General features: G+C 41.9%; 1 protein-coding gene across 1 annotated transcript in view; it reads right to left on the bottom strand.

Annotated features, from left to right (window-relative positions):
• The window catches only part of ankrd26 (ankyrin repeat domain containing 26), a 117,891-nt gene that overhangs the window by 86,631 nt on the left and 10,506 nt on the right, over positions 1-20,754 (bottom strand). Inside the window, exons 3-6 of the mRNA XM_084169135.1 lie at positions 17,104-17,218; positions 11,452-11,625; positions 10,720-10,826; positions 8,229-8,366 (exon numbers count right to left, since the gene is read on the bottom strand). Coding sequence (XP_084025261.1) covers positions 8,229-8,366; positions 10,720-10,826; positions 11,452-11,625; positions 17,104-17,218 — 534 coding nt within the window. The remainder of the gene's footprint in view (positions 1-8,228; positions 8,367-10,719; positions 10,827-11,451; positions 11,626-17,103; positions 17,219-20,754) is intronic.

Below are 20,754 nucleotides of genomic sequence, written 5' to 3'. Positions count from 1 at the left end.
TGGGTCATTTTCCTGTTGAAAAACAACCCTAAGCCCAAACCAGATGGGATGGTGTAGAGCTGTAGAATGCTGTGGTAGCCATGCTGGTTAAGTGTGCCTTGAATTCTAAATTAATTAGACAATGTAACCAGCAGAGCACCCCCACACCATAACACCTCCTCCATGCTTTACGGTGGGAAATACACATGCGGAGATAATCCGTTCACCCACACCGCGTCTCACAAAGACACGGCGGTTGGAACCAAAAATCTCAGATTTGGATTCCAGACCAAATGACACATTTCCACCGGTCTAATGTCCATTGCTCATGTTTCTGGGCCCAAGCAGGTCTCTTCTTCTTATTTGTGATCTTTCGTTGTGGTTTCTTTGCAGCAATTCGACCATAAAGGCCTGATTCACTTAGTCTCCTCTGAACAGTTGATGTTGAGATGTGTCTGTTACTTGAACTCTGTGAAGCATTTATTTGGGTTGCAATTTCAGAGGCTGGTAACTCTAATGAACTTATCCTCTGCAGCAGAGGTAACTCTGGATCTTCCATTCCTGTCGCGGTCCTCATGAGAGCCAGTTTCATCATAGCGCTTGATGTTTTTTGCGACTGCAATTGAAGAACTTTCAAAGTTCTTGACATTTTCCGTATTGACTGACCTTCATGTCTTAAAGTAATGATGGACTGTCATTTCTCTTTGCTTATTTGAGCTGTTCTTGCCATAATATGGACTTGGTATTTTACCAAATATGGCTATCTTCTGTATCTTCACAACACAACTGACTGGCTCAAACGCATTAAGGAAATAAATTCCACAAATTAACTTATAAGAAGGTACACCTGTTAATTGAAATGCATTCCAGGTGACTACCTCATGAAGCTGGTTAAGAGAATGCCAAGAGTGTGTCATCAAGGCAAAAGGGTGGCTATTTGAAGAATCTCAAATATAAAATATATTTTGATTTGTTTAACACTTTTCATCGTTTTGATGTCTTCACTATTATTCTACAATGTAGAAAATAGTAAAAATAAAGAAAATCCCTTGAATGAGTAGGTGTGTCCAAACTTTTGACTGGTATTGAATAAAACACTTAATGAATGTGTTGGGAGTCGTGCGCGGCCACGCGGTCGTGGGTGAACAGGGAGTAGAGGAGGGGACTAAGCACACACCCCTGAGGGGCCCCCGTATTGAGGGTCACCGTTGCGGATGTGTTGTTGCCTACCCTCACCACCCGGGGGGCGGCCCGTCAGGAAGTCCGTGATCCAGTTGCAGACGGAGGTTTTCAGTCCCTGGATCCTTAGCTTTGTGATGAGTTCAGAGGGTACTATGGTGTTGAACGCTGAACAGCATTCTCACAATGGTGTTCTTGTCCAGGTGGAAGAGGGCAGAGTGGAGTGCAATAGAGATTGCATCCCCTGTGGATCTGTCCTATGACCTTCAAAGCATTTCATGACTACAGATGTGAGTGCTACGTGGCGATAATCACTTAGACATGTTACTTTGGCGTTCTTGGGCACAGGGACCATGGTGGTCTGCTTGAAACATGTAGGTATTACAGACTGGGTCAGGGAGAGGTTGAAAACGTCAGTAAAGGCACTTGCCAGCTGGACAGCGCATGCTCCGAGCACGCATCCTAGTAATCTGTCTGGCCCTGCGGCCTTGTGAGTATTAACCTGTTTAAAAGGTCTAACTCACATCGGCTACGCAGAGTGTGATCACACAGTCACCCGGAACAGCTGGTGCTCTCATTCATGGTTCAGTGTTGATTGCCTCGAAGCAAGCTCATCTAGTACGTCACTGGGCAGCTCGCGGCTGGGTTTACCTTTGTAATCCATGATAGTTTGCAAGCCCCGCCACATCCGACGAGCGTCAGAGCAGGCGTCGTAGGATTTGTTCTTAGTCATGTATTGACGTTTTGCCAGTTTGATGGCTCGTTAGGAGGTAGTGGGATTTTTTAGAAGAGTTTCAGTCTGACACCAGCCAGCAAAAGCAAGAAAACAGAATACAAAGTATGAAGAAAAAAAAAATGAAAAAAAAAAATATATCTATATCTATATCTATATATATATATCTATATATCTATATATCTATATCTATATATCTATATATATCTATATCTATATATCTATCTATATATATATCTATATATATATCTATATACAGTGGGGCAAAAAAGTATTTAGTCAGCCACCAATTGTGCAAGTTCTCCCACTTAAAAAGATGAGAGGCCTGTAATTTTCATCATAGGTACACGTCAACTATGACAGACAAATTGAGAAAAAAAAATCCAGAAAATCCCATTGTAGGATTTTTAATGAATTTATTTGCAAATTATGGTGGAAAATAAGTATTTGGTCACCTACAAACAAGCAAGATTTCTGGCTCTCACAGACCTGTAACTTCTTCTTTAAGAGGCTCCTCTGTCCTCCACTCGTTACCTGTATTAATGGCACCTGTTTGAACTTGTTATCAGTATAAAAGACACCTGTCCACAACCTCAAACAGTCACACTCCAAACTTCACAATGCCCAAGACCAAAGAGCTGTCAAAGGACACCAAAAACAAAATTGTAGACCTGCACCAGGCTGGGAAGACTGAATCTGCAACAGGTAAACTTGGTTTGAAGAAATCAACTGTGGGAGCAATTATTAGGAAATGGAAGACATACAAGACCACTGATAATCTCCCTCGATCTGGGGCTCCATGCAAGATCTCACCCCGTGGGGTCAAAATGATCACAAGAACGGTGAGCAAAAATCCCAGAACCACACGGGGGGACCTAGTGAATGACCTGCTGAGAGCTGGGACCAAAGTAACAAAGCCAACCATCAGTAACACACTACGCCGCCAGGGACTCAAATCCTGCAGTGCGAGACGTGTCCCCCTGCTTAAGCCAGTACATGTCCAGGCCCGTCTGAAGTGCATTTGGATGATCCAGAAGAGGATTGGGAGAATGTCATATGGTCAGATGAAACCAAAATATAACTTTTTGGTAAAAACTCAACTCGTCATGTTTGGAGGACAAAGAATGCTGAGTTGCATCCAAAGAACACCATACCTACTGTGAAGCATGGGGTTGGAAACATCATGCTTTGGGGCTGTTTTTCTGCAAAGGGACCAGGACGACTGATCCGTGTAAAGGAAAGAATGAATGGGGCCATGTATCGTGAGATTTTGAGTGAAACCCTCCTTCCATCAGCAAGGGCATTGAAGATGAAACGTGGCTGGGTCTTTCAGCATGACAATGATCCCAAACACACCGCCCGGGCAACGAAGGAGTGGCTTCGTAAGAAGCATTTCAAGGTCCTGGAGTGGCCTAGCCAGTCTCCAGATCTCAACCCCATAGAAAATATTTGGAGGGAGTTGAAAGTCTGTGTTGCCCAGCGACAGCCCCAAAACATCACTGCTCTAGAGGAGATCTGCATGGAGGAATGGGCCAAAATACCAGCAACAGTGTGTGAAAACCTTGTGAAGACTTACAGAAAACGTTTGACCTGTGTCATTGCCAACAAAGGGTATATAACAAAGTATTGAGAAACTTTTGTTATTGACCAAATACTTATTTTCCACCATCATATGCCAATAAATTCATTAAAAATCCTACAATGTGATTTTCTTGATTTTTTTTTCTATTTTTGTCTGTCATAGTTGACGTGTACCTATGATGAAAATTACAGGCCTCTCTCATCTTTTTAAGTGGGAGAACTTGCACAATTGGTGGCTGACTAAATACTTTTTTTCCCCACTGTATATATATATATCTCTATCTCTCTATCTCTCTATCTATATATATATATATATATATATATATATATATATATATATATATATATATATATATATATTCATTGTCATAGTCATTGACAAGGTTAGAAATAATGATTTTTTATATAAATAATAATTGTGTCCTTCAAACTTTGCTTTCGTCAAAGAATCCTCCATTTGCAGCAATTGCAGACCTTTGGCATTCTAGTTGTCAATTTGTTGCGGTAATCTGAAGAGATTTCACCCCATGCTTCCTGAAGCACCTCCCACAAATTGGATTGGCTTGATGGGCACTTCTTACGGTCAAGCTGCTCCCACAACAGCTCAATAGGGTTGAGATCAGGTGACTGTGCTGGCCACTCCATTATAGACAGTATACCAGCTGACTCCTTCTTCCCTAAATAGTTATTGCATAGTTTGGAGCTGTGCTTTGAGTCTTTGTAATGTTGTAGGTGGAAATTAGCTCCAATCAAGAGCCGTACACAGTGTATGGCATGGCATGGCGTTGCAAAATGGAGTGATAGCCTTCCTTCAAGTTCCCTTTTACCCTGTACAAATCTCCCACTTTACCACCACCAAGGCACTACCAGACCATCACATTGCCTCCACCATGCTTGACAGATGGCATCAAGCACCCCTCCAGCATCTTTTCATTTGGTCTGCGTCTCACAAATGTTCTTCTTTGTGATCCGAACACCTCAAACTTCGATTAATCTGTCCAGTGTCTGTGTTATTTTGCCCATCTTAATCTTTTATTTTTATTGGCCAGTCTGAGATATGGCTTTTTCTTTGCAACTCTGCCTAGAAGGTCAGCATCCTGGAGTCGCCTCTTCACTGTTGACGTTGAGACTGGTGTTTTGCGGGTATTATTTAATGAAGCTGCCAGTTGACGACCTGTGAGGCGCGTGTTTCTCAAACTAGACACTAATGCATTTGTCTTCTTGCTCAGTTGTGCACCGGGGCCTCCCACTCCTCTTTCTATTCTGGTTAGAGCCAGTTTGCGCTGTTCTGTGAAGGGAGTAGTACACAGCGTTGTACGAGATCTTCAGTTTCTTGGCAATTTCTTGCATGGAATAGCCTTCATTTCTCTGAACAAGAATAGACTGACGAGCTTCAGAAGAAAGTTCTTTGTTACTGGCCATTTTGAGCCTATAATCAAACTCACAATTTCTGCTCCAGATACTCAACTAGTCTAAAGAAGGCCAGTTGTATTGCTTCTTTAAATCAGCACAACAGTTTTCAGCTGTGCTAACATAATTGCAAAAGGGTTTTCTAATGATCAATTAGCCTTTTAAAATGATAAACTTGGATTAGCAAACACAACGTGCCATTGGAACACAGGACTGATGGTTGCTGATAATGGGCCTCTGTACGCCTATGTAGATAAATTAGAAATCTGCCGTTTCCAAATACAATAGCCATTTACAACATTAACAATGTCTACAATGTATTTCTGATCAAATTGTTGTTATTTTAATGGACAAAAAAAATTGTTTTTCTTTTGAAAACAAGGACATTTCGAAGTAACCACAAACTTTTGAACGGTAGTGTGTGTTATATATATATATATATACACACAGTGAGGGAAAAAAGTATTTGATCCCCTGTTGATTTTGTACGTTATCCCACTGACAAAGAAATGATAAGTCTATAATTTTAATGGTAGGTTTATTTGAACAGTGAGAGACAGAATAACAACAACAAAATCCAGAAAAACGTATGTCAAAAATGTTATACATTGATTTGCATTTTAATGAGGGAAATAAGTATTTGACCCCTCTGCAAAACATTACTTAGTACTTGGTGGCAAAACCCTTGTTGGCAATCACAGAGGTCAGACGTTTCTTGTAGTTCTCCACCAGGTTTGCACACATCTCAGGAGGGATTTTGTCCCACTCCTCTTTGCAGATCTTCTCCAAGTCATTAAGGTTTCGTGGCTGACGTTTGGTAACTCGAACCTTCAGCTCCCTCCACAGATTTTCTATGGGATTAATGTCTGGAGACTGGCTAGGCCACTCCAGAACCTTAATGTACTTCTTCTTGAGCCACTCCTTTGTTGCCTTGGCCGTGTGTTTTGGGTCATTGTCATGCTGGAATACCCATCCACAACCTATTTTCAATGCCCTGGCTGAGGGAAGGAGGTTCTCACCCAAGATTTGACGGTACATGGCCCCGTCCGCCGTCTCTTTGATGCGGTGAAGTTGTCCTGTCCCCTTAGCAGAAAAACACCCCAAAAGCATAATGTTTCCACCTCCATGTTTGACGGTGGGGATGGTGTTCTTGGGGTCATAGGCAGCATTCCTCCTCCTCCAAACACGGCGAGTTGAGTTGATGCCAAAGAGCGCCATTTTGGTCTCATCTGACCACAACACTTTCACCCAGTTCTCCTCTCAATCATTCAGATGTTCATTGGCAAACTTCAGACCGGCATGTATATGTGCTTTCTTGAGCTGGGGGACCTTGCGGGCGCTGCAGGATTTCAGTCCTTCACGGCGTAGTGTGTTACCAATTGTTTTCTTGGTGACTATGGTCCCAGCTGCCTTGAGATCATTGACAAGATCCTCCCGTGTAGTTCTGGGCTGATTCCTCACCGTTCTCATGATCATTGCAACTCCACGAGGTGAGATCTTGCATGGAGCCCAAGGCCGAGGGAGATTGACAGTCCTTTTGTGTTTCTTCCATTTGCGAATAATAGCACCAACTGTTGTCACCTTCTCACCAAGCTGCTTGGCGATGCGCTTGTTGCCCATTCCAGCCTTGTGTAGGTCTACAATCTTGTCCCTGACATCATTGGAGAGCTCTTTGGTCTTGGCCATGGTGGAGAGTTTGGAATCTGATTGATTGATTGCTTCTGTGGACAGGTGCCTTTTATACAGGTAACAAACTGAGATTAGGAGCACTCCCTTTAAGAGTGTGCTCCTAATCTCAGCTCGTTACCTGTATAAAAGACACCTGGGAGCCAGAAATCTTTCTGATTGAGAGGGGGTCAAATACTTATTTCCCTCATTAAAATGCAAATCAATTTATAACATTTTTGACATGCGTTTTTTTGGATGTTTTTGTTGTTATTCTGTCTCTCACTGTTCAAATAAACCTACCATTAAAATTATAGACTGATCATTTATTTGTCAGTGGGCAAACGTACAAAATCAGCAGGGGATCAAATACTTTTTTCCCTCACTGTATAATATATACACATAGATACACACACACACACACCCAACCAGTCAAAAGTTTTAGAACACGTACTCATTCAAGGGTTTTTCTTAATTTCTTATTATTTTCTAGTAAAAAATGTCAAGAACTTTTAAAGTTTCTTCAAGTGCAGTCGCAGAAACCATCAAGCTCTATGATGAAACTGGCTCTCATGAGGAATGCCACAGGAATGGAAGACCCAGAGTTACCTCTGCTGCAGAGGATAAGTTCATTAGAGTTACCAGCCTCAGAAATTGCAGCCCAAATAAATGCTTCACAGAGTTCAAGTAAGAGACATATCTCAACATCAACTGTTCAGAGGAGACTAAGTGAATCAGGCCTTCTTGGTCAAATTGCTGCAAATAAACCTCTACTAAAGGACACCAATAAGAAGAAGAGACTTGCTTGGGACAAGAAACACAAGCAATGGACATTAAACCAGTGGAAATGTGTCCTTTGGTCTGGAGTCCAAATTTGAGATTTTTGGTTCCAACCGCTGTGTCTTTGTGAGACGCGTTGTGGGTGAACGGATTATCTCTGCATGTGTATTTCCCACCGTAAAGCATGGAGAAGGTGGTGTTATGGTGTGGGGGTGCTTTGCTGGTGACACTGTCTGTGATTTAACGAGCATGGCTACCACAGCATTCTGCAGCGATACGCCATCCCATCTGGTTTGGGCTTAGAGAGACCAAGAAGTAGAGTGATGGAGTGCTGCATCAGATGACCTTGCCTCCACAATCCCCCGACCTCATCCAAATTGAGATGGTTTGTGATGAGTCGGACCGCAGAATGAAGGAAAAGCAGCCAACAAGTGCTCAGTATATGTGGGAACTCCTTCAAAAATGTTGGAAAAGCATTCCAGGTGAAGTTGGTTGAGAGAATGTCAAGAGTGTGCAAAGCTGTCATCTAGGTAAAGGGTGGCTATTTGAAGAATCTCAAATATAACAGGAAGACCAGGTAGCTTAGTGGGTAAGAGCGTTGTGCCAGTAACCGAAAGGTCGCTGGTTCTAATCCCCGAGCCGACTAGGTGAAAAATCTGTCGATGTGCCCTTGAGCAAGGCACTAAGAGCGTCTGCTAAATGACAAAAAATGTTTGTTTAACACTTCTTTGGTTACTACATGATTCCGTATGTGTTATTTCATAGATTTGATGTCTTGACTATTATTCTACAATGTATAAAATAGTAAAAAATAAATAAAATCCCTTGAATGAGTAGGTGTTCTAAAACTTTTGACCGGTAGTGTATATATGTCTAAGGAATTGACAGTTTGAGTACTTACGCATGGTGTCCGTTCATCACGGCATAGTCATCAGACGACCATCCATTATTGTCCTTTAAGGTGATGTCTGCGTCGAACTGCAGGAGTATCCGCACCATACTGATTTGTCCATTGCAAGCAGCGATCATTAATGGGGACCTAAAGGTAGCAAAAGCTGGAGGTTGAGTAAATGTGCACATATCGGTCTGTGCATTCTCCTATATCAGAATCTAGCATTCCAAAATTCCCTTTCATTCCCTTTCTTGAAGTAGCCTAAGCGCTGATATGACAAAAGTTAAGTAATGGAACCCTTGCCATCACCTATTAATGTGTGTTAGACCACAGATTACATCAAGGCAGGGAGGAAAGAAGGAAGAGTTGCCATGACGCCCTAGGGGGCAGCTTAGCTGAGCTGTTAGCTCTAGCAAATGTATTGCAACTTATCCAGAACGCTGCAGCCCGTCTGGTGTTCAACCTTCCTAAGTTCTCTCATGTCACCCCGCTCCTCCGCACACTCCACTGGCTTCCAGTTGAAACTCGCATCTACTACAAAACCATGGTGCTTGCCTACGGAGCTGTGAGGGGAACGGCACCTCCTTACCTTCAGGTTCTGATCCTACACCAAAACGAGGGCACTACGTTCATCCACCTCTGGCCTCCTAGCCCCCCTACCTCTACGGAAGCACAGTTCCTGCTCAGCCCAGTCAAAACTATTCGCTGCTCTGGCACCCCAATGGTGGAACAAGCTTCCCCACGACGCCAGGACAGCGGAGTCACTGACCACCTTCCGGAGACACTTGAAACCCTACCTCTTTAAGGAATACCTGGAATAGTACAAAAGTAATCCTTCTACCCGCCCCTCCCGTTAAAAAAAAAATATATAAATAAAATAGGGTGGTTGTCCCACTGGCTATCATAAATTGAATGCACCAACTGCTAAATGACGTAAATGTAAAATTATATTTAGTGTTCTTACGTAAAATTAGTTTTCTGCAAGCTATTGGAAGATAATTAGATAGAGATCACGTAAATCTGGTGATCTGGGATCTGTTATTTTCAATAGCAGCAGTAAATGTATTATTAGATCGATTGGACTGCTAACTAGCTTTACTGATAGCTGATAGCGTTGCCGATGCGGTTTTGATTTGAACGGGCAGTCCTTGGGGAGCTCATGCAGAGTTGTTAAATTATTTTGGCTAAGTGATTTTTACTGCAATTTAGCTTTTAGCTGTGAATGTGTAACATGTTTGAAGTTTGGCCAAACGTTTGTAATTAGTGGATTCGGCGATTACAGCCACACCTGTTGCTGACAGGTGTATAAATTCGAGCACAGAGCCATGCAATCTCCATAGACAAACATTGGCAGTAGAATGGCCTTTCTGAAGAGCTCAGTGACTTTCAACTTGGCACTGTCATAGGATTGCACCTTTCCAACAAGTCAGTTTGTCCAATTTCTGCCCTGCAAGAGCTGCCCCGGTTAGCTGTAAGTGATGTTATTGTGAAGTGGAAACGTCTAGGAGCAACAACAGCTAAGCCATGAAGTGGTAGGCCACACAAGCTCACAGAACTGGACCGCCGAGTGCTGAAGAGCGTAGCGTGTAGAAATCGTCTGTCCTTGGTTGCAACACTCACTACCGAGTTCCAAACTGCCTCTGGAAGCAACGTCAGCAAAAGAACTGTTCGTCGGGAGCTTCATGAAATTGGTTTCCATGGGCGAGCAGCCGCAAACAAGCCTAAGATCACCATGCGCAATGCCAAGCGTCGGCTGGAGTGGTGTAAAGCTCACCACCATTGGACTCTTGAGCAGTGGAAACGCGTTCTCTGGAGTGATGAATCACGCTTCACCATCTGGCAGTACGACGGACGAATCTGGGTTTGGCGGATGTCAGGAGAACTGTAAAGTTTGGTTGAGGAGGAATAATGCACTGGGGCTGTTTTTCATGGTTCGGGCTAGGCCCCGTAGTTCCAGTGACGGGAAATCTTAATGCTACAGCATATAATTACATTCTAGAGAGTTCTGTGCTTCCAACTTTGTGGCAACAGTTTGGGGTAGGCCCTTTCCTGTTTCTGCATGACCCCTTGCACAAGCGAGGTCCATACAGAAATCGTTTGTTGAGATTGGTGTGGAAGAACTTGACTGGCCTGCACAGAGCCCTGACCTCAACCGCATCGAACACCTTTGGGATGAATTGGAACGCCGACTGCCTTCCCAGAAGAGTGGAGGCTATTATAGCAGCAAAAGGGGGGACCAACTCCATGTTAATGGCCATGATTTTGGAATTAGATGTTTGACGAGCAGGTGTCCACCTACTTTTAGCCATGTAGTTTACATTTAACTTCTTTGGGTCATCCTCGCCAAATGCTTAAATGCATTGTACCCACATTTGTGTTTGTGTTTTTAAATTGTCAAAGAAATTCAACTAAAATAAATTACTTATTTATTAACTATTCTACCAGATCTCTCCATCTCAGGAAAATAGATTTGATCTTTAAAGGTATCACACAAACCCACCTGTTTCCCTGGTCCTTAGTGTTGACGTCAGCCCCCTCCTTGAGGAGGAACTCTGCCATCTCGGCATGATTCTCCTTCACTGCCATAGTCAGAGGGGAGTATCCCTCCTGCAAGAAGATCATCCAAACCACAACACGCATTGTCAAATATCTAGTATATCCACATAGCCTAGTCATTTTTGTACCAAAATAGTAACAGCTCTCCTCCCCTCAGCTTCATCCCCTTTCTTTTTGAACCAATGGGTCAGGATTACTCTCCAGCAATCTGGAAACGTGTTCATATCTCTCTCTCGGACCAGTGCCTGAGCTGTGACAGTCCTGAGTAGTGCTAGAGGATCCCTGAGTAACAAATTGACTCTTCTGTAGCTCAGAGGATTGGATTGGTGTAAGCCAGGGGTGTCAAACTCAATTCCTGCAGGGCCGTGTCGCGTGTCTTCCGGTTTTTGTTATTTCCTTTAAATGAGTGTCCAATTAAGATCTAGACAACCAGATGAGAGGAATTCATAACTAGTCAATTACCTTAATTGATTAATCAAGTACAAGGGAGGATCGAAAACCCGCAGATGCTCAGCCCTAAAATAATTGAGTATGATACTCCTGGTGTAAGCAATATGTAGACAATTTGGGCAAGTTGGAGCTACCACCATATTGCTCCTACTACAATCGACACAGATCCAGGGGAGGAGTGGTGGTTCTGGCCCTGGGCTGGGCCACCTACAGCCCCACGGCTCACCTTGTTCTGGGCGTTGACATTGGCCTCATGCTCCAGCAGCAGCATAGCGGTGGAAAAGGCAGGGATGCAGGAGGCCAGGTGCAGGGCAGTGTTGCCGTTGATGTCCACCAAATTAGTCTCGGCATTATGCTCCAGTAGCGTGGCCACGCAGCGCTCCTGCTGGCACTGAACTGCCTGCCAGGGGTACGGAGGAGAGGAACATTAAGATAGAAATATGTTATGTACAAAAACATAACTCTGACATCTAGAATTAGGAATCACATCAGTTCCATTCATGACATTTATATCTGCAACAATCCACAACGTTTGCCATTGCAAGAGTTTTGCAAAAATGTTAAAGGTAGATCGACCTGTTCTTGATTATAGTGATACTATTTATCAAATTGCAGCTGCCACTACTCCGTTTATTATAGCGCCCTTTGTTTTATCACAAAAGGCACTTTTCGTACTCATCACTGTATTCTTTAACAAAAGGTTGGCTGGACCTCTTTGAAGTAATGTAGATGACGTCATTACGCTCTTTTTGTTTATAAAGCTGTTCCAAGCTTCCAGCTTACCTAACTTCACTGTTAAAATTGTAAATGTTTTTTTTTTATCATTTAATTATATTCCCCCTCTCTTTTGTGACTGAATAGATGTGTCCTCTCCTTTAGTAACCAATATCGAACTACAGTGGCTTGTGAAAGTATTCACCCCCCTTGGCATTATTCCTATTTTGTTGCCTTACAACCTGGAATTAAAATGTTTTTTTTTTTGGGGGGGGGGGTTGTATCATTTGATTTACACAACATGCCTACCACTTTGAAGATTCTAAATATGTTTTTATTGTAAAACAAACAAGAAATAAGAAGAAAAAAACAGAAAACTTGAGCGTGCATAACTATTCATCCACCCCCACCCCCAAAGTCAATACTTTGTAGAGCCACCTTTTGCAGCAATTACAGCAGCAAGTCTCTTGGGATATGTCTTTATAAGCTTGACACATCTAGCCACTGGGATTGTTGCCCATTCTTCAAGGCAAAACTGCTCCAGCTTCTTCAAGTTGGATGGGTTCCGCTGGTGTACAGCAATCTTTAAGTCATACCACTGATTCTCAACTGGATTGAGGTCTGGGCTTTCACTAGGCCATTCCAAGACATTTAAACGTTTCCCCTTAAACCACTCGAGTGTTGCTTTAGCAGTATGCTTAAGATCATTGTCCTGCTGGAAGGTGAACCTTGGTCCAATCTCAAGTTGTGGTGCCATATTCTTTCCATTTTTTAATAATGGATTTAAATGGTGCTCCGTGGGATGTTCAAAGTGTCTGATATTTTTTTTATAACACAACCCTGATCTGTACTTCTCCACAACTTTGTCCCTGACCTGTTTGGAGAGCTCCTTGGTCTTCATGATGCCCCTTGCTTAGTGGTGTTGCAGACTCTGGGGCCTTTCAGAACAGATTTATATATACTGAGATCATGTGACACTTAGATTTCACACAGGTGGACTTGGTTGCACCAGATCTTATTTAGGGGCTTCATAGTAAAGGGGGTGAATACATATGCATGCACCACTTTTCCGTTATTTATGTTTTTGCATTTTTAGAAACCATTTATTTTTTTCATTTCACTTCACCAATTTGGACTATTTTATGTATGTCCATTACATGAAATCCAAATAAAAATCAATTTAAAATTACAGGTTATAATGCAACAAAATAGGAAAAACGCCAAGGGGGATGAATACTTTTGCAAGGCACTGTAAGCATATAAATGCATATGACAGCCACTGAACATGTTTACATGCACACCAATAACCCGTTAGAGGTGACACAAACATCATATCCCGTTGACAATAACGGAATAAGCTCCTATCCCAGTTTTGATAAGTCTGGACACTAATATTATAATATTAAATACTGCAGAATTACGTGTTTCTTACAGTAAAATTATAGACCAAATGTAATAGTTCTCAGGAACAATGATTTATTTATTTCATGTTGAGAAAATAAGAATGCGCGCTTAGGGTCTGTGTTGTGTAGCCTAAATATGCCCCCAAAAAAATTTGACATAAAAGCTGACAGTATTTTACTTTCAACCACATAAAATATGCATCCAAGAAACACTAAAATACTATCAGAAACATAATGGATCATTTTCACAGCTTTTCATTTCCTTAAAACTGATGGAATTTGGGAATTCTGCATGGAAAATCTCCCCGGTCCCTAAATGTCTTCACTCCTCGAGAGAAGCAGAAATTAAACAGAAAACTTTATCGATGTCAACTATATTGTTAATGATGCATTCACTCTATGTATATATGACGTCATTCTTGTGGGCAAGGCCAAATTAGTATTGTACAGCATCAAGTAATGACAGAAGAGAAGCTGCATTATCTAATGATAGACAAGTTGACAAACATCTTGCCTACCAAATAGTGTTGCTCGGTATACCGAAACGTTGGTACTTTGATACTAGAACATTAAAAACGGTTTGGTACTAGAATTTGTTACTTTTGGTATTTCTGGCAAATGTGTCTCATGGATCACGCATGTCTATCAGCGCAGCCGACCCCTTATTATAGTGCGCACCGTGCCTGCTCCACTTACTCATTGCTAGCTTGCAATGGGAGTCTCGGCTGCATCATGTTAACGTGGACTCTAGACCAAATGACACATTTCCACCAGTCTAATGTCCATTGCTCGTGTTTCTTGGCCCAGTAGGTCTCTTCTTCTTATTGGTGTCCTTTAGTAGTGGTTTCTTTGCAGCAATTCAACCATAAAGGCCTGATTCACACAGTCTCCTCTGAACAGTTGATGTTGAGATGTGTCTGTTACTTGAAATCTGAAGCATTTATTTGGGCTGCAAGTTCTGAGGCTGGTAACTCCAATGAACTTATCCTCTGCAGCAGAGGTAACTCTGGGTCTTCCTTTCCAGTGGCGGTCATCATGAGAGTCAGTTTCATCATAGCGCATGATGGTTTTTGCGACTGCATTTGAAGTTTTTGAAACAGACCTTCATGGTCTTAAAGTATTGATGGACTGTCATTTCTCTTTGCTTATTTGAGCTGTTCTAGCCATAATATAGACTTGGTATTTTACCAAACAGGGCTATCTTTTGTGTACCCTAAAAAATAAATAACGGAAAATTGGTGCGTGCATATGTATTCACCCCCTTTGCTATGAAGCCCCTAAATAAGATCTGGTGCAACCAATTACCTTCAGAAGTCACATAATTAGTTAAATAAAGTCCACCTGTGTGCAATCTAAGTGTCACATGATCTGTCACATGATCTCAGTATATATATATATATATATATATATATATACATACACACACACCTGTTCTGAAAGGCCCCAGAGTCTGCAACACCACTAAGCAAGGGGCATCACCAAGCAAGCGGCACCATGAAGACCAAGGAGCTCTCCAAACAGGTCAGGTACAAAGTTGTGGAGAAGTACAGATCAGGATTGGGTTATAGAAAAATATCAGAAACTTTGAACATCCAACAGAGCACCATTAAATCCATTATTTAAAAATTGAAAGAATATGGCACCACAACAAACCTGCCAAGAGAGGGCCGCCCACCAAAGCTCATGGACCAGGCAAGGAGGGCATTAATCAGAGAGGCAACAAAGAGACCAAAGATAACCCCAAAGGAGCTGCAAAGCTCCACAGCGGAGAATGGAGTATCTGTCCATAAGACCACTTTAAGCCCTACACTCCACAGAGCTGGGCTTTACGGAATATTGGCCAGAAAAAAGCCATTGCTTAAAGAAAGAAATAAGCAAACATGTTTGGTGTTCGCCATAAGGCATGTGGGAGACTCCCCAAACATATGGAAGAAGGTACTCAGGGTCAGATGAGACTAAAATTGAGCTTTTTGGCCATCAAGGAAAACGCTATGTCTGGCGCAAACCAAACACCTCTCATCACCCCGAGAACACCATCCCCACAGTGAAGCATGGTGGTGGCAGCATCATGCTGTGGGGATGTTTTTCCATCGCCAGGGAATAGGAAACTGGTCAGAATTGAAGGAATGATGGATGGCGCTAAATACAGGGAAATTCTTGAGGGAAACCTGTTTCAGTCTTCCAGAGATTTGAGACTGGGATGGAGGTTCACCTTCCAGCAGAACAATGACCTTAAGCAAAAATCCCAGTGGATAGATGTGCCAAGCTTATACAGACATACCCCAAGAGACTTGCAGCTATAATTGATGCAAAGGTGGCTCTACAAAGTATTGACTTTGGGGGGGTGAATAGTTTTATGCATGCTCAAGTTCTGTTTTTTTGTCTTATTTCTTGTTTGTTTCAACAACAAAAAAATGTTTGAATCTTCAAAGTGGTAGGCATGTTGTGTAAATCAAATGATACAAGCCCGATTTTAATTCCAGGTTGTAAGGCAACAAAATAGGAAAAATGCCAATGGGGGTGAATAATTTCGCAAGCCACTGTATGCATAGATAATAAACAGCGAGTAGCAGCAGCGTAAAAAAGGGGGTCTGTGCAAATAGTCTGGGTAGCCATTTGATTAACTGTTTAGCACTCTAATGGCTTGGGGTTAGAAGCTGTTAAGGAGCCTTTTGGACCTAGACTTGGCACTCCAGTACTGCTTGCCGTGCGGTAGCAGAGAGAACAGTCTTTGACTAGGGTGGCTGGAGTCTTTGACAATTTTTAGGGCCTTCTTCTGACACGCCTGGTATAAAGATGGCATTAGCCAGTGATGTACTGGGCCTTACGCACTACCCTTTGTAGCACCTTGCGGTCGGATGCCGAGTGGTTGCCATACCAAGTGGTAATGCAACCAGTCAGGATGCTCTCGATGGTGCAGCTGTTTAACTTTTTGAGGATCTGAGGACCCATGCCAAATCTTTTCAGTGTCCTGAAGCAGAATAGGAGTTGTCATGCCCTTTTCACAACTGTCTTCGTGTGTTTGGACCATGATAGTTTGTTAGTGATGTGGACGCCAAGGAACTTTAAGCTCTCGACCCGCTCCACTACAGCCCCGTCGATGTGAATGTATGAAAATATGGAGAGCGGTACTCAGTAATGTGTTGCATTGGATTTTCCCCAAACATAACACTATGTATACAGGACAAAAAGTGAATTGCTTTGCCACATTATTTTGCCTTATTGCAAACAGAATGCATGTTTTGGAATATTTGTATTCTATACAGGCTTCTTTCTTTTCACTCTGTCAATTAAGTTAGTATTGTGAAGTAACTACAATGTTGTTGATCCATCCTCAGTTCTCTCCCATCACAGCCATTAAGCTCTGTAACTGTTGTAAAGTCACCATTGGCCTCATGGTGAAATCCACGGGCGGTTTCCTTCCTCTCCGGCAACTGAGTTAGGAAGGAAGCCTGTATATTTTTAATTCAAACTAAGACACAATTTGGAACAAGTCAAGGGGTGTGAATACTTTCTGAATGCACTGTATCTAAATGCGTATCAAATCGTGCTTGAATGGAAACATTCACCTCCCAGTGTGCCCTAATGAATAACACCCAGGTGTAAATGTATATGCAATCCATAAGAATAATATAGGCTACACATATGCCTACCATGTCTGAATTGAGATGGTCAATCAACTATCATATTTTATCCTCAAATCTGTTTTTAAAATGCTGGATTCTTCCGTCCACTGACAAAGCAAAAATAGGACACAGTACCTTCATCAAGGGGGATCTGTTTTGATTGTCGCATAGGTTGAGCTTGGCTTTGCTCTCAACCAGGAACTGGACCACGTCTGTATGTCCATTGGCACAGGCAATGTGAAGTGCTGTTCTGAAATGTGAACAAGGGTGACATGTAAGTGGCAAACAGTCCTTTGGCCCTCCATTACAAGTTATTGCATCACAACTTGTAGTCGCACTGGTGTGAGCTACACATTCTACCTGGTGCCCATCAAATCAAAACAACTTATTTTTTAGGAGGATAAAACCTTGAATTTGTTAACAGTAAAGTGCATTATCCTCATAATTCCTATAATAAAAGTGTCTGCCCTACCACTGTGCATGCCTGTTTCGCTGGGGCCGGCTGCTGAGCGAGCCCATCACACTCACTCTCCCCCCCTCATGTGCCCCTCGGGATTGCATAACATTTCAAAAGGTATAAATATATTGCGCTCAAACCACACTGATTTACAATCGAGATATCTGATACGGCTTTGAAATATGAAATTGCACATCGGCAATCGCGAGTGTACTAGGCCTCATTGCAAAGTATTATTAGGATATTACATTTACAGTTAGATTCATGAATGGCTACTAACAGAAGCATTAGATTTAGAGTAAGCAATCTAGCTAATGTGTTGAGTTTCCTTTTCCTCAGGTGGTGAATTAACACCAATTGAATTAGGACTATATATAATATTAGTGCACATTCATCTCTATTGAACAAAAAAATCTGAAAATTCTGGAGCCCTATTTTGAGAGTAAAATATTTTTAAAAAATAGCCTAATTGTCAAGACAAAATTCATGACAATCACTGGATTAGGTTGAATATTCAACTATTTTGAATCATGCACTCCTGCTTGGACATGTTAGATGTATCAACTTATTTATTGAATACCATCTCAATAGCCTATTACACTTCTTAATAAAGCATTGTGAATGACTATAATGACTTTATAAGATGACTATAATGTATTATATTGTGCGACGCTGCAGATTTTTTTGGGTGCCACCAAAACATGGGCTGGTGCCACCAACTGAAAAAGTTAGTGGCACCAGTGCCACCAGGGGAAAATGTTAGTCTGGAGCCCTGCAACGGCAACGAAATGTTATCACTCTGGCTTGATTTGTAGCTACACCTAGGCTACACCATGCACGTATAAAAATTGTTTAAAGTTAACAACATAAAGCCACAAGAGTGAATGAAAGAGAGAGCATCACCTATTATTTAACCTCTGTGTGTAAAAAAAAAAAAATATATATATATATATATATATATAGCCAAATACATTTAAACTCAGTTTTTCACAATTCCTGACATTTAATCCTAGTAAAATTCCCTGTCTTAGGTCAGTTAGGATCACCACTTTATTTTAAGACTGTGAAATGTCAGAATAATAGTAGAGAGAATGATTTATTTCAGCTTTTATTTATTTCATCACATTCCCAGTGGGTCAGATGTTTACATACACTCAATTAGTATTTAGTAGCATTGCCTTTAAAAATGGTTTAACTTGGGTCAAACATTGCGGGTAGCCTTCCACAACCTTCCCACAATAAGTTGGGTGAATTTTGGCCCATTACTCCTGACAGAGCTGGTGTAACTGAGTCAGGTTTGTAGGCCTCCATGCTCGCACATGCTTTTTCAGTTCTGCCCACACATTTTCTGTAGGATTGAGTTCAGGGCTTTGTGATGGCCACTCCAATACCTTGACTTTGTTGTCCTTAAGACATTTTGCCACAACTTTGGAAGTATGCTTGGGGTCATTGTCCATTTGGAAGACCCATTTGCGACCAAGCTTTAACTTCCTGACTGATGTCTTGAGATGTTGCTTCAATATATCCACATAATTTTCCTTCCTTATGATGCCATCTATTTTGTGAAGTGCACCAGTCCCTCCTGCAGCAAAGCACCCCCACAGCATGATGCTGCCACCCCCGTGCTTCACAGTTGGGATGGTGTTCTTCGGCTTGCAAGAAACCCCCTTTTTCCTCCATGGCCAAACAGTTAGATTTTTGTTTCATCAGACCAGAGGACATTTCTCCAAAAAGTAAGATCTTTGTCCCCATGTGCAGTTGCAAACCGTAGTCTGGCTTTTTTATGGCGGTTTTGGAGCAGTGGCTTCTTCCTTGCTGAGTGGCCTTTCAGGTTATGTCGATATAGGACTTGTTTTACTGTGGATATAGATACTTTTGTACCTGTTTCCTCCAGCATCTTCACAAGGTCATTTGCTGTTGTTCTGGGATTGATTTGCACTTTTCGCACCAAAGTACGTTCATCTCTAGGAGACAGAACGCGTCTCCTTCCTGAGCGGTATGACGGCTGCGTGGTCCCATGGTGTTTATACTTGCGTACTATTATTTGTACAGATTAACGTGGTACCTTCAGGTGTTTGGAAATTGCTCCCTAGGATGAACCAGACTTGTGGAGGTCTACCATTTTTTTTCCTGAGGTCTTGGCTGATTTCTTTTGATTTTCCCATGATGTCAAGCAAAGAGGCACCGAGTTTGAAGGTAGGCCTTGAAATACATCCACAGGTACACCTCCAATTGACTCAAATTATGTCAATTAGCCTATCAGAAGCTTCTAAAGCCATGACTTCATTTTCTGGAATTTTCCGAGCTGTTTAAAAGCACGGTCAACATAGTGTATGTAAACTTCTGACCCACTGGAATTGTGATACAGTGAATTATAAGTGAAATAATCTGTCTGTAAACAATTGTTGGTAAAATTACTTGTGTCATGCAGAAAGTAATATCCTAACCCACTTGCCAAAATAATAGTTTGTTAACAAGAAATGTGTGGAGTGGTTGAAAAATGAGTTTTAATGACTCCAACCTAAGTGCATGTAAACTTCTGACTTCAACTGTACACACACACACACACACACACACACACACACACAGAGTGCATTCGGAAAGCATACAAACCCCTTCACTTTTTCCACGTTTTGTTTAGTTACAGCCTTATTCTACAATGGATTAAATTACTTTACATCCTCATCAATCTACACACAATACCACATAATAACAAAGTGAAAACACGTTTTAGAAATGTTTGCACATTTATACTAAATAAGAGACAGAAATACCTTATTTACATATGTAGTCAGACCCTTTGCTATGAGACTCAAAATTGAGCTCAGATGCATTGTGTTTCCATTTATCATCCTTGAAATGTTTCTACAACTTGATTGGAGTCCACCTGTGGTAAATTAAATTGATTGGACATGATTTGGAAAGGCACACACACCTGTCTATACAAGGTCCCATAGTTGAAAGTGCATGTCAGAGCAAAAACCAAGCCATGAGGTCGAAGGAATTGTTAGTTGAGCACGAGACAGGATTGTGTTGAGGCACAGATCTGGGCAAGGTTACCAAAAAATATCTGCAGCATTGAAGGTCCCCAAGAACACAGTGGCCTCCATCACTCTTAAATGAAAGAAGTTTGGAACCACTAAGACTCTTCCTAGAGCTGGCCACCCGACGAAACTGAGCAATCGGGGGAGAAGGGCCTTGGTCACGGAGGTGTCACGTTGTATAATGATTAGAAGACAGGCAAAGGAATTTGTATTAGGGGTTTTATTTACTCCACCCAACACAAACACGTATATATATATACACCAAAGGGATGTAACCCAAACAAA

The sequence above is a fragment of the Coregonus lavaretus genome (genome assembly GCF_964263955.1).
Source record: "Coregonus lavaretus genome assembly, chromosome: 9".
Lineage (NCBI taxonomy): Eukaryota > Metazoa > Chordata > Actinopteri > Salmoniformes > Salmonidae > Coregonus > Coregonus lavaretus.
Note: the sequence above shows the minus strand (reverse complement) of the source record. Positions and strands in the feature narration are given on the sequence as shown.